The sequence below is a fragment of the Lucilia cuprina genome, chromosome 3 (assembly GCF_022045245.1).
Source record: "Lucilia cuprina isolate Lc7/37 chromosome 3, ASM2204524v1, whole genome shotgun sequence".
In the NCBI taxonomy this organism is placed as follows: Eukaryota; Metazoa; Arthropoda; class Insecta; order Diptera; family Calliphoridae; genus Lucilia; species Lucilia cuprina.
Window position 1 is genome coordinate 11,946,725 of NC_060951.1, and position 13,898 is coordinate 11,960,622.

The following is a 13,898-nucleotide window of genomic DNA, read 5'->3' on the forward strand; positions in this document are numbered from 1 at the left end:
AAAATGGAAAAAATATACTACAATTGAATACAAATGAAGCTTCAACGTTTAATACGCCCTCAAAACTAGGCAACAAAATCGATCAGCTAATAATCTAATTACTAGTGTTTTTTTCTTAGCTTTTTTATTGTCTAACTAAAATATTGAATTGAAACAACAACATATTTTTGGACAGGAAAAAAGTAGAATGTTTTATTTTTGTAAAATAATAAAAAAAGGTTTTTTTGTTTTTTATCTGGGAATAATATTGAGAGAACAATATAATTTATACTTTAAGCATATTTCTTCTTTTTGTTTTAATTCAATTGGTAATTTTTACGATTTCAAACTATGTTTTTTTGTGTGAAAGAGAGAAGAAACTGAGAGAACAAATTGTTTTAAATGATTTTCATTTTTTCTTTTTCTGTTTGTTTAACATTTTATTTGTTCTAAATGATTTAGTTTAAATGCTTTTTCATCTTTCATTTCATTTGTTGTATTTGCTGTTGCGATTACTCTTAAAATTACTAAATATTAAAATAGTTTTTTGTATTGGTTGTTGTCGTTTAGATGATAACGATGGCCATCTGCTTACAGAGCACCACAGTCGGCGACAACAATCTTCTTGTTTGTCTTGCCGGATTGGGTGCCGTAACCTTCGATTTGCTTAACAACATCCATGCCTTCAACGACTTGACCGAAGACAACGTGTTTGTTGTCCAACCAAGCGGTCTTGACGGTACAGATGAAGAATTGAGAACCGTTGGTGTTGGGTCCAGCATTGGCCATGGACAAAATACCGGGACCGGTGTGCTTCAAGGTGAAGTTCTCATCAGCGAACTTGTTGCCATAGATGGATTTACCGCCGGTACCATTGTGGTTTGTGAAATCACCACCCTGGCACATGAAGTTGGGAATGACACGATGGAAGGAGGAGCCCTTGTAGCCGAAACCCTTTTCACCGGTGCAGAGAGCACGGAAATTCTCAGCGGTCTTTGGAACAACATCGCTACGGAGCTGCAGATAGAAGAATACGCACACACATAATGTGTACAACAAATGATTATTTATGTTTTGTGTTGTTGTTTTTTCTTTTAATTTGTTAAAATTATTTATTAGTTTAATTTGTTTTATCATTTAAATAATAACACTGATATCTTTTTGGAAACACTGGCACTTTTAAGTGGATCCATACTTGAGCTCAGCAGTCTAGACAGACACATTTACATAACACACCCACAATAACTATGTACTTAGTAAATAATGTAAGAAATAAGACAAATTAAGAATAAAGTGTTTAGTAAATAATAGCGTTTTTATATTCAGTTTTAAAACTCCTCTTACATGATGTTATGACAATGAATATATAAACAAAAAAACTTAAGAACACACTTTGTACTTTTGTTTGGTATAAATAAATTTATAGCTAAAAACTATTGCAATTGACCACTATCGGCTATAATGATTTTCTTATTAGTCTTGCCCGATTGACTACCCATTTGCTCCATCCTTCTAACAACATCTAGGCCTTCAATAACTTTGCCAAATACAACATGACGATCATCCAACCATGTTGTCTTAACCGTGCATATGAAAAACTGTGATCCATTCGAATTGGGCCCAGCATTGGCCATGGAAAGTGTACCAATTCCGGTGTGTTTTAAAATAAAGTTTTCATCATCGAATTTATGACCATAAATCGATTTACCGCCAGTGCCGTTGTGAGCAGTAAAATCACCACCCTGACACATAAAATCGGGTATAATGCGATGAAAACATGAACCCTTATAACCGAAACCTTTCTCACCAGTGCACAGAGCACGAAAATTCTCGGCAGTCTTGGGCACAACATCGGGACGTAGCTATAATAATAGTAATTGTAATATATATTTTTTTAAACAAAAGCAGGCAAAAACATATTGAAAGAAATTTTTTTGGAAATTTATTAGACGACAAAACTAAAATCGTTTGGAATTCATTCAAGGTTTATTGATTCTTTTTGTGTGTTAGTTAGAAACTTTTGTTAAAAGTAATAATAAAATTTCCCTTAAAAAGCCTCCAAAACTTTTCAACAACTTATTAGTTGTAAAAATGTGACAAAACACTTGATTAAGGGCGGGTTTCTTACTACTCAGTTAAACTAGGCTTAACTTGCTGTTAGATTAAACTCGAAACAAATTTAGGCAGACTTTAACCGAAGATTGTGTTTTTCATGCCGAGTTTCTTACTCCTCAGTTAAACTAGGCTTAACTGGCTGTTAGAATAAACTCGAAATAAATTTAGGCAGACTTTATTTATTTATTTTTTATTTATTTATTTCCAAAACCGATGATTGTGGTTTTCAATTTTAGATTTAAATTCAGTTAACTTTGTTAGTATTGCCAACTTTTCACTCAAAAACATAAACAATGAACAGCTGTTTTTTGCAAACAATACTTTTGTAAAATTGAAAATTTTGGAAAAATGTTAAATAAACATTTAAAACAATAATAAATAAAACAAAACAAATCAGAAAATTGCAATTTACTTAAAATATTAAGTTTTTGTTCTTCCGATATCATTGTTTTATTGTTTTTGTTGTGTTTTCTCACTTTTAACTTAAGTTTAATTGGCCAATAACACTCAGTTAAACTGAGAAAATAAGTAACGTTACTGTTTACTGAAAACACAAAACATATATCAAACTAAGTTTAAACAAAGAATGTAGATTAACTTTTTTTCTGGAAAACCCGCCCTATGTATACTTTAATGGAGAAAAATCTATTCCATTAGCAGCAATTTTGTTTATATTGCTGTAGAATTCAAAAGTAACAAGTTTAGATGGAAATTATGTAGCAAAAACCAAATTTGACAAAAATTGGCAACAACAGATAAACTTGTTAATGAATCATAACATATTTATTATAACTATTCGAATAAAAAAAAGACATACTGTTTAAAACATTCAATTTAAAATAGTTATGACATCAGTTGAAAATACAAAACAATAGAGATTACGTGATGGTAGAAAACAAAAATTAAGAAAAAACAAAATAAAAAAGTAAAATAGAACCTACATTGAAATACAAGATTAATCAAGTTATGTTTAATTAATTTATAATAACTGCTTATTTAAACTGGTCATTCACCCCCTTTCCCTTGTCATTCATATACAAATAGTTTATTTTATAATAAAAAAAAAGCTGGTTTATAAATTCTGCCACAAACAAGTAAGATTGTTGCCAAATACATTAAATTCCCTCCCTCCCCTCCTCCTCCTTCTACTGCTCTTATTTTGTTAATCATTCATTTGTAGTTGTAACAACAAAAATTTTGTTTAAAACTTGTTTATTTTTAAATTTTTTCTAAATAAATTCATTAGAAGTTTTTTTCTTTTCGTTAATTTTAAGAAATCCTTGTGATTATCTATAACTACAACATGAAAGAAAATAAAAAGTAAAAACAACAACACTAACGTGCACATGCTTTTAACCCAATTTCAATTATTGTCTACAATACTTTTCAAACAAAATTAATACATTACATGGCCTTTGATTTAGTTTTATTGTTTTTTATTGCCACCATTACAACCACATACTTTTTTATGATTTAAAGGACACGTGTGTCGTCAGATGACAACAATAATAAAGTGAAACAAAAAAAAAACAGTAGACAGTTAAATTATTGACCAACCTTTCAACTATGTATATACAATAGTAATTAATCGATTATCTCATGCCAATAGAGAAAATATATATATAAAAACTAAATGTTGTTTTTGTTCTTGTACAATAGCACAATTTTTATATTATAAAGGTTGACAAGGATGATGATAATAATAATAAATAAATGACAACGTCTACCTTTTGACGTTGTCATTTTAAATATTGTAAATAGTTTTACTATTTTAAATCATTCTAGCCATTAGATTTAATAATACGTTTGTATGTATGTTTGTAATAAAAACAAATATTTAAACCTGTATAATGTTTCATTATCACAAATGAAAGTAAAATTAAAATGTCTGTATGTATTCACATTACCAAGGTAGATATTTTAATAGTGCAAAATTACTTTCTAAAATATATAATTTTTTTTATGATAAATTATATTTTCAATGTCATGTCCTTTTTTTTGATTTGTTTCTGGACATTTTTTTTAGCTATACATTAGGTCTAACATTTAATATAGTTCTATAGAAGAAAAGTGTAAGGGATAGGTCGTTAGGGTGAAATGGTGCAAGTAGTGTCTAATTTGAATTTATAATTTTTCGTGAACCTATGCAAACAACTAGCAGTAGTATGTAGTTTAGTTTTTTTTCTACTCTTTAATTTTATTTTCACATGGGTGGAGTTAATGAATGCTTAATTGGTTTTGTTTGTATTTTAAGGACATTATAAATATTTTATAAATTTAACGTTACATAAAACTTTTATAATGCTTTAATTTAAAAAAAAACACACTTAACCTTTTTGCCATTTCTATTATAGTTTATAAAACAACTATTAGAACAATTTTACATTATTAATGCATAAAACGTGAGTAATATGTATCAATAAATACTATATGCAAAACTCAACTACGTAAGTTAGTTAGTATTTAATTGTTTAAATTTAATAAAACTCATTAAAACCGTTTCTTATAAAAATAGCATATCGCTCTATTGTATTGAGAAACACCTAAGACTCAATTGGATCTGTTGTGCGATTCTTAACTCTCTGGAACTGATGTGTTGTCTGATAGACACCATTTTTTGAAAGCTTTTACTTCCTAAGATCTGATTTTGAAACTTTCTTAAACTATTTGTGTTTATAGGTTGTTATTTAGAGCGAGTTTTTCTGATAAAGATAATCTTTATTCTTTGGTTAAACCTTGTTTAATATATGTTTCGTGTCTTTCAGTTATCAGTAAAGTTACATATTATCTTAGTTTATCTGAGTGTAATTGACCAATTAAACTTAAGTTATAAGTGAGAAAACACAATTAACAAAAACAATGATTTCGGAAGAACAAAAACTTAATAGGTATTTTAAGAAAATTGCAATTTTCTGATTTGTTTTGTTTATTATTGTTTATTTAACATTTTTCCAAAATTTTCCATTTTACAAAAGTATTGTTTACAAAAAAAAAACAGCTGTTCATTGTTTATGTTTTTGAGTGAAATGTTGGCAATACTAACAAAGTTAACTGAGCTTAAATCTAAATCTGAAAAACACAATCATCGGTTAAAGACCGCCTAAATTTGTTCCGAGTTTAATCTAACAGCAAGTTAAGCTTAGTTTAACTGATGAGTAAGAAACCCGCCCTTAGTATAATATTTTTTAACTTCGACAAGACAATGCATGTTAAACAGTGTTTATTGACAAGGTATAAATTGAAAAATCTAATTTTCGTAATTTTTTGGTATTTTTGTTAGACTACCACGTCAGTTCCAAAGGGTTAAACAGTGCCTCTGGTGGACCACCTCTATCTCTGGTCTACCAGACTAGAACACTAACCACCAACCTAACGGAGGCTACAAATACTCTCAATTGTAACCCGCCCTAAATATCATGCTTTTTTAAAAACTAGTTTAATATATGTTTTGTGTTTTTTATTAAACAGTAACGTTACTTAATATCTTAGTTTAAATGAGTCTTATTGGCCAATTAAATTTAAGTTATAAGTGAGAAAACACAATTAACAAAAACAATAAAACAATGATTTCGGAAATACAAAAAAAAAATAATATTTTAAGTAAATTGCAATTTTCTGATTTGTTTTGTTTTATTTACTAATGTTTCAATGTTTATTAAACATTTTTCCAAAATTTTATACCTATCTTAAAAAAAGTATTGTTTGCGAAAAACAGCTGTTCATTGGTTATATTTTTGAGTGAAAAGTTGGCAATACTAACAAAGTTAACTGAACTTAAATCTAACACTGAAAAATACAATCATCGGTTAAAATCCGCCTAAATTTGTTCCAAGTTTAATCTAACAGCAAGTTAATGGATTTTCATATTTTACTTGCAAAATTCTTCATATAACTTCAAAAGTTTTCTAAAATAGCAATAAAAACATGACATGGTGGACTTGCAACTAAAATATCAATTACATAGAACTGATCTATTTTCCGAACTATCAACGGGTATTAAACAAAAGCAATTAGTAATAAAGTAGATCAATTTTAGAACTATACAGAGCCGGTTTATTTTGTTTAATCTACTGCTATACGTGAGCAAACATTAAACAGCTGACACATCTGTCGTCAAAGACCTAACGGAACAATTTTGCTAAAACCGTAAAATCATTTCTTAATATTTTAGGATAGAACTATTAGTAAATGTAAAGGAATTTGGGTAACAATTTCACATACAATTCACCACTATCGCCAATAGAAGTGAAATTTATGTCTCATTTCCCTTAAATGGAAAATTGTTATACCTAGTGAACAAGCCGTCAACATTTCGTTTCATGATATTGTGCGCATTAGCTTCTTCAATGTTTGCAAATCATATTTTCATATAAAATTTTAATTGGCAAAAAGGGAGATTATGTTTTTTTAACAGCAGATTTTCTTAAACACCTTTTGAATATGTAAAAATAATAAATAAAATCTCAGTCAACCCTTGTTGCTTTTATTCCACACAATACTGTTATTAATACTATTAATAATGTTAAAAAGTCAATTCACGGTTCACCCTATACCTATAAAAACTAATAAAGATAAAAATGCAATTTATCGCCATTTAAATTGTTGGTGCACTTTCACACACATCCCTTCTTCTTCTCCTTCTTCAGTCAATCAATTATAATCACACACAGATAATTATATTGCCAAATAAAATGTAAATTAACAAATAAATCAATACTACAAAAATACATATATTTAGTAAATGTTGTATAGACACAAAACATCTAATTTTTTTTGCAGAAGGGCAGGACAACAGAAATTACTGATTTTTTCCCGAATTTGAAAGTGTGTATTTCATTTGCAACTCATGCGCTCATGCTCAAGGTCACAACTGGTCATTTGCATTTAGGTGGAAATTCAATGTCTGTTTTTAGCAATTACTATAAAAATAAATTCTAATAATTTATGTGTTTAATAAAATAGAACACGTTTTTTTCTTCAGCTTTAAAAAATATGTTCAATAAAAATTATTTTTGTATACAAAAACATGATCAAAACGTGTATAAAGCTAAAAATATGTGCAAAAAGAAAAAGAACAAAATGGAAAATTCCAAAATGAATTTATAGCAGCGCAGCAACTGAACTGTTGAAACAACAATAAAAAACAACACGAAAACAGCAAAACTATGAAGAAAAAAACACGCGGGAAGGGGGTAAAAGAAGGGAACAAAGCACAAAGTGATTAGCAATAGAATTTATTAAAATAATCAACACTATCAACGCGTACAAACACACATGTAATCACCAATTTTTTTAATAGAAAAAAAGCACACAATGACATCAATACAAATAGCAAGCCGGCCGGCAAGCAAAAAACGAAAATGAAGTGTGTAATGGGGGGTAAATTGGATTTAAATTGATTAAATGTTGTTTGTTCAAACATTTTAAACGATGTTCAAATATCTTTTTTTCCACTAAACAACAATTGTTGTTCAGTTCACTACTCCGAGTTTGGAAAGAGTGATGCCACTATATGCTTTTTATCCGAATTCGTATACACTTTGGCTGCCTCTACTAGCCCGGTAATTCACACCAACACATGCGCCCACTGGTTAATCATTCCACAAACACATACAACGCTTTATAGTCATCATCGTCGTCAATGTTTTGCTAACAACCAACCGTCCGACAAACCAACCAACCAACAACTTACAAAAATTGCAAGTTGTCTTTTTCATTTTCCATCTTTTGCAAAATATTCTCTACTAACCTAACCTCACTTTTATAATTTGAGGAAGGAAAAAATAAAAAAAACAAGTCAAAAATCTTTCTGTACACGGACAAAAAGCCCTAAAGATAATTAATTCATGTCAAATATTTAAGAAAAAAATTCACACAATCGCGCACACATACACACACAAGACTTTTATATCTTAAAAAAAACTAACTTGACAATGCAGCTATAATAAAACTTAGGTTATATTGGGAAAAAATACTTAAATAAAATTTTCAAAAATTTACGATGATAAACACAAATGATATAAATAAATTACAATTGTAAAAAATTCCCTTACCTCCATAACAATACGGCCCAAAGGTTGACCGTCAGCGGTCATATCAAAGAAGACACGAGGTAAACCCATTTTTCCTTTGCTAGCAAAATTGCGTACACTGAGAAATCCAAATTGCAACTGATTCGTTTTAATTCCAGTTGTCAATGGCGAAGCTTGAATATTTGTTGTTCTGGCAAAAATGGCGATAGGCTGCGACGCGCCAACTGTCATTTGACGACAGCATCGTGCCAGTGTTGCCCCTAGGAAAGACATGTTTACCTGTATGTATTTACAACTCGATTACAGCTAAATTAACAGCAGTTTTATTTAATTAAAATTATTTTATTTTAATTCGTGTCCTCTCCACAGTTCACGTGCTTCAAGTGATAGAAGAATAGCGGTATCTCTTTGGAAAAAAATTGCGTAATTTTTATTGTGAGATGCCAGATTGTTGCCTCTGTCTATATTATACCAAAAATTAAGATGGAAATTTCCAAAATATGGAAATTTTGCAAAGATTTTGGAATGAATTTTGAAATTTTTAACAACTATAATCGATGTCATTTGTTTTGCGTTTTAGTTATAAAAATATATAAAAATTTATTAATTTTGAATACAAATTCATAAAAATTACATTATTCTTTAAATGCTGAATAACAGTAAATAAAAAAATTGGTAAATTTTCTCAAAAAAGTTTTTATTTGCAAATAGTTTGATATTTTCAAGTAATGTCATTAGTACTCATAGTTATTTTTACAGATTTCAAAAATGTGAGTTGAAGTATATTCTTAAAATTTTAATTGCTTTGAAATAAAAAACAAAGTGTATAGTTAGTGCTTAATAGGGTTCTATATATCGACTTTCGAATAATCGAACAATTATTATGTCGAAAAAAGTCGAAAAGTCGAAGTCGACTATTTTGTTTCAAAAAAGTCGATAACTCGACTATCGTCAATGAAAAAAGTCGACTTTGTAAATAAAAGTCGAAAAAAGTCGGAAAGTCAAAAAAAGTCGAAGAGTCGGAAAAAGTCGAAAGAAGTCGAAAAATTCGGAAAATGTCGAAAATAGTCGAAAAAAGTCGAAAATAGTCGAAAAAAAGTCGAAAAAAGTCGAAAAGTCGGAAAATGTCGAAAAGTCGACTATTTATAAAATATTAAAAGTCGAAAAATAGACTTTTAATTAAATGAAAAAAGTCGAAAATTCGAAAAATCGACTTTTAACTAAATGCAAAAAGTCGAAAAGTTGACTTTTCATAAAATGAAAAAAGTCGACTTTTCATAAAATGCAAAAAGTCGAAAAGTCGACTTTTCGTTTCAATCTAACAAATAAATTTTCATAATTGTGAAAATATATTAATTCCCATAAACGTGTTTCCAAATTGTCAATTTACAGTCGGTCATGCATCTGAAAATGTCTGGTAACTGTGATTTAAAAAAAATAAACAAAACCAAAATTAAATACATTGGGCCCAAAATTTTCCCAGACGTTTAAAATAAGTACAAAATTTATAAGAATGGTGTAGAAACGGCTTTTTAGTAAGTTTAATTGCAGGAGTGGAAAACTATAATTAGAAAAATTTTAATCGTGGTATATTAATATTATAATTACTTTTCATAGATTAAGTTAATAAATATGGGGCAAAGGAAAGATATAAAATAAAAGGAATATTAGTGGAAGAATCCAAAGTCTATACCACAAGAAGGTCAAGATATTGGCATTAAATACAGCGTCTGAATTAAGCTATAAAAATACAAACTTTTTAGACGAGTCAAAGGTACCATCATTGCAGATAAACTTCAGTTCATAATCTCAGAAAGCACTAGACTGAAAGATTGATTCACCTCATTAATTGTAAATTAACCCAGCAAGCCCTGGAAATGGGTTGTACTTCCATAACCTCTTACTTTTCAATGACTATATACTTGCCGTCTGCATTACTTTGAAGTACTCGAGTAATGACTTTCTTTAAATCTGAAATAGAAGTACTTTATTTTCTTTGGGTCATAGTATTCATATCTGAGAGATCAATTTTTTATTATTCATGTTATTTTATTATTAATAATTTATACATTATTGGTATTTTAGGTAGTACATGAAGTATGTAAGAGGACCGCTTTAGATCAAAATGTGTCTGACTTGTTGATTTACTGTTTTCTAAGTTTATCGTACAAACAAATTATATTTAGATCTATTAATTGTATAACGAGAATAACTTCGGATCCCATAGATTCATTGGCGGAATTGGTTTTAAAAGCGACAAGCAAATAACGTCATCTGAAAGGCAAAGGAACACTTTCAAAAATTTTACAAGAAAAACAAAAAAATTACGTATTATTTCAACCTTCTACATTTTTTAAATCATGATTTCAACTGGCAGTAAAAATTAAAAAAACAGCAGACAACTAAGCCGGCTTATAGCAGTTTTTAAGACGCCGTCGAAGTTTTTAGTGCCAGCCGCTGCCGCCGTTAATAATTTTTTGCTAAATTTCGAACACTGTTAAAGAAAAGTCGGAAAATTCAATAGATGAAGAAGTGTACAATTGCAATAAAATAATTTTAAGATTGCAAATAATGCAATAAATTTAAATATTTCATTTACGGAAACAATTAAAGGTAAAGACGAATTTGAATTTTTTAATTCTTAAAATATTTCAATTGATTGTGAATAAAAAGAACAAAAAACCTTCAAAGGTAACAAAAAAAATCAAAATAAAGGAAGTGCGAAAAAAGGATAATATAAAAAGCAATAATAAAATGAAATAATACGTGTCATGTTGTGTTGTTATTGACAATAGATGAGAGATTTTAGTTTTTTTATAAGAATTTCTAGTCTATTTTTAAATTTAACTTTAACCACAATAGATTTTGTTTATAAAATTGCAAATTATATTTATTTTTTGCTAAGTATGTATGTATATTGATTGTAGCAACAACTATTAAAGGAAAAGATACGAAAACAATTCAAGCAGAAAATATATATAAACGTTAATCAAAATATTACACACAATGCCATCTTGTGGTGGACCAGTGTATCAACCCACAACGGTCTCGTATGAGCCACGTTCAGGAGGCGGTAATGGTTCTGGAGGTGGTCTAGGATTTTTGGGACCAGCCTCCTCCATTGGAGTTGATTCTCCCCTGCGTATATTTCGTAAACCAAAACCACAATTGGCTCTTCTCTTGTTCGCTTTAATATCCTTGGCCGCCGGAATTGCTATGCTAGCTAGCGGTGCTGCTGACTGGATTGAAGATCAAGAATTCGTTAGACAACAACAGCAGCAGTTACCCATTGAACAAACCACTGACGATGGAGTAAGTGAAACCCAAACAGAAGCTGTAACACCATGTGTCAATATACCATTGGGCATATTGTTGGGCGGTGTTTTTATGACTTGTCTAGGCATAGTTGGAATGGGTGAGTTTAGGTTTTCTGTTGTATAGCAAGGAAGATGAATTGAAATACTTTTATTTTTACAGGACTCTATTTAAAAGTTGCTGACTGGCGCCGCAACTGTGTATGTCCTTGTCCGTGTCCATTTTTCGATAAGAAACAGTCGTTGGCTCGTCAATTACAATGTCAAAATGTTGATGGCGGTTGTGGCCAAGGCATTATGGCCTTGAATCCTTCCACAGATCCTTTAGTTTCGCACACACAATATGCTCCGGTTTCGGAGTTGCCCTCGTTGCGTGCCGATGATGAGGAACGTCGTAATTTGATGCCCGATAATAAAGATTGGTAAGTATTTTCTTTTTTTGGTAAAAAATCAATATTCGCCTTTCTCTATATGACAGATGTCTGTTATTTATTTAAAATTCAATTCTTAGAGATAAAAATAGAGAGACTATTTAAATAGTAAACAAACCGCAATGGTGTTTTTTTTAAATTGAATATAATATTGGTTATAGAGTCATGAGGCTTGAGATGAATATAAATGTAAAAAAAAAACTTTTATATAAAAATTAATTTCCTTATTACAGTCTCAGCAGTGCTGAAGAATCTGATCGCATGCTTGAACCAGATCCAAGAATTGTTTTACGTCCTGTGGGACGTGTTGAAGATGCTTAAATGATAATTAACACAATAATTAATAATAATTCAAATAGCAGCGAATGAAAAATATATAAATGTAACAAGAAATCTCAACAATCAACACCAACAACAACTCTTAATATCTATTTTAATTATTTACATTGTCTTGTAAATTTAGTTTCATACATTTTATTAAAATATTTATTTTTTTTTATTTTAAATGGAACGTTGTCTCAAACAAAAACAAAACATCATTTATTAATTATAATTATATTCGAATTTATATGCGAACACAAATAATAATAATTTATTAAAAAAAAATTATTAAAATTATTACTTAAAAAAACAAATTCATATACAATATGAATAAAAACCGAGAAAAATAAGAAAAAAACAAAATTAACAAATTTATTTAAAGAAATTGTAATTTAAAACATTTCAAACAGTACAACTACTTGTTTTGCTTAAAACATGATTTATATTTTATTTGCTAGTATGTATTATTATTAATGCCATGATGACTTAATATGTATGAAACTTTTTTAAGTTCTTATAACTTTTTTAATTGTTTCCACGAATATTATTAAATAATTTTCCCTTTTACGAAGGATAAGGGTAGATTTACTTTTAAAATATAATGTACAAATAACCATTAACAAATATGTATGAAAATTTAAAGACATTCGATGTATTTTTGCCAGGCTTTTGTACTTAAATTTTTTAGCATATTTTTTGTACTTTTAAGATTTTATTTTAATAACTAAGAATCTCGTTTAAATTAAATTTAAATATAATGGATATTAACTCCGCCATTCTTTTTTTTTTTGTTCGAAGACTTAATACATATTTTTTTTTTATTTTTATTTTAATAACTTAATACTTTTAGCTGTACTATATCAATGGCCGTATATAAATAATTTTACTTAAGTAGAAGATTAACAAACACAAGTCATTTACAATAAAAAAACTTTTTGCAAATTAGCTTAATAATTTTTTTTTTTGAGAATTTAACTGATGCAACTAATACACTTCTTTGTATTTTGCAATTCATTTTATCATTATTAATTTTATAATTTTTAAGATTACAATTACAAAAACAAAATAACACGTACCAATTTAAATGCAGTTTGTTAATAAAGCACGTCCATTGCAAGCAAGAAATAAAAAAAAACAAAAATTATAAAAATTAAAAAATAATTGTTTTATTTAAGAAGTTTTATAAGTGTATTAACGAAAGATGAACACCTACTACTACTAAAACTACGCAACTTGTAGAGCAGTAGTTTCTCAAGCCTCAGACCACTTACCCATAATCGTTTGTCTGGATCGACCCAATGACTTTATCGTCTCTTCACTGGACGTAACCTGAAACTATCACCAGCGAAGTCTTTAGCTACACTTTTCACCACCTGGACAAAGGAGGTAAACTTGAATCTAGGCGTCGTAGTTGATGGAAACCAAATACCGACTGTGAACCACCCAAAGATTTTGGGGGTCACCTTTGACAGCCTGTTTACTTCCTCAGCTCATGCCACTGCAATTACGCACAAATTGCGAAATAGAAACAAGGTCCTCAAAGCGCTAGCCGGCAGTATTGTTATATACCCGGAAATAATTATACAGACTATTTAATTAAAAAAAAGCAAAAGTTAATAAAACGTTTATTCGTTTAAAATAATTTTTCAGAATAACAAAATTTTTCAATAGCATGAAAAACTTAAAATCAAAATCTACTGCGATTG

At 29.0% G+C, this 13,898-nt stretch overlaps 2 protein-coding genes across 3 annotated transcripts; one reads left to right on the forward strand and one right to left on the reverse strand.

The window, feature by feature from the left end:
- Positions 1 to 398: 398 nt before the first annotated feature.
- LOC111680295 (peptidyl-prolyl cis-trans isomerase) lies at positions 399 to 8,576 on the reverse strand. 2 transcript variants are annotated; one of them, XM_023441931.2, is made up of 2 exons: positions 8,148 to 8,509; positions 399 to 996 (listed from the first exon to the last, which is right to left on the reverse strand). In XM_023441931.2, exons 1-2 carry the CDS (start codon positions 8,397 to 8,399, stop codon positions 571 to 573), a joined length of 678 nt encoding a protein of 225 aa, XP_023297699.1. In that variant the 5' UTR covers positions 8,400 to 8,509; the 3' UTR covers positions 399 to 570. The 2 variants fall into 2 exon arrangements, with proteins under 2 accessions (XP_023297699.1, XP_023297700.2); XM_023441932.2 differs by lacking the exon at positions 399 to 996 and adding an exon at positions 1,269 to 1,841 and having other exon boundaries at positions 8,148 to 8,576.
- Positions 8,577 to 10,604: 2,028 nt separating this feature from the next.
- LOC111680297 lies at positions 10,605 to 12,314 on the forward strand. Its single transcript, XM_023441934.2, has 4 exons — positions 10,605 to 10,739; positions 11,054 to 11,541; positions 11,604 to 11,862; positions 12,105 to 12,314. Exons 2-4 carry the CDS (start codon positions 11,133 to 11,135, stop codon positions 12,190 to 12,192), a joined length of 756 nt encoding a protein of 251 aa, XP_023297702.2. The 5' UTR covers positions 10,605 to 10,739; positions 11,054 to 11,132; the 3' UTR covers positions 12,193 to 12,314.
- The last annotated feature ends 1,584 nt before the right edge of the window (positions 12,315 to 13,898 follow it).

Bases quoted from the DNA above. Each gene is read 5' to 3' on its own strand.
- LOC111680295 (XM_023441932.2), bottom strand. From the start codon at position 8,399: ATGTCTTTCCTAGGGGCAACACTGGCACGATGCTGTCGTCAAATGACA. The intron at 1,842-8,147 runs GTAAGGGAATTT...CTATTATTATAG, and splicing joins TGGGCCGTATTGTTATGGAG to CTACGTCCCGATGTTGTGCC.
- LOC111680297 (XM_023441934.2), top strand. From the start codon at position 11,133: ATGCCATCTTGTGGTGGACCAGTGTATCAACCCACAACGGTCTCGTAT. The intron at 11,542-11,603 runs GTGAGTTTAGGT...TTATTTTTACAG, and splicing joins TCTAGGCATAGTTGGAATGG to GACTCTATTTAAAAGTTGCT. The intron at 11,863-12,104 runs GTAAGTATTTTC...TCCTTATTACAG, and splicing joins ATGCCCGATAATAAAGATTG to TCTCAGCAGTGCTGAAGAAT.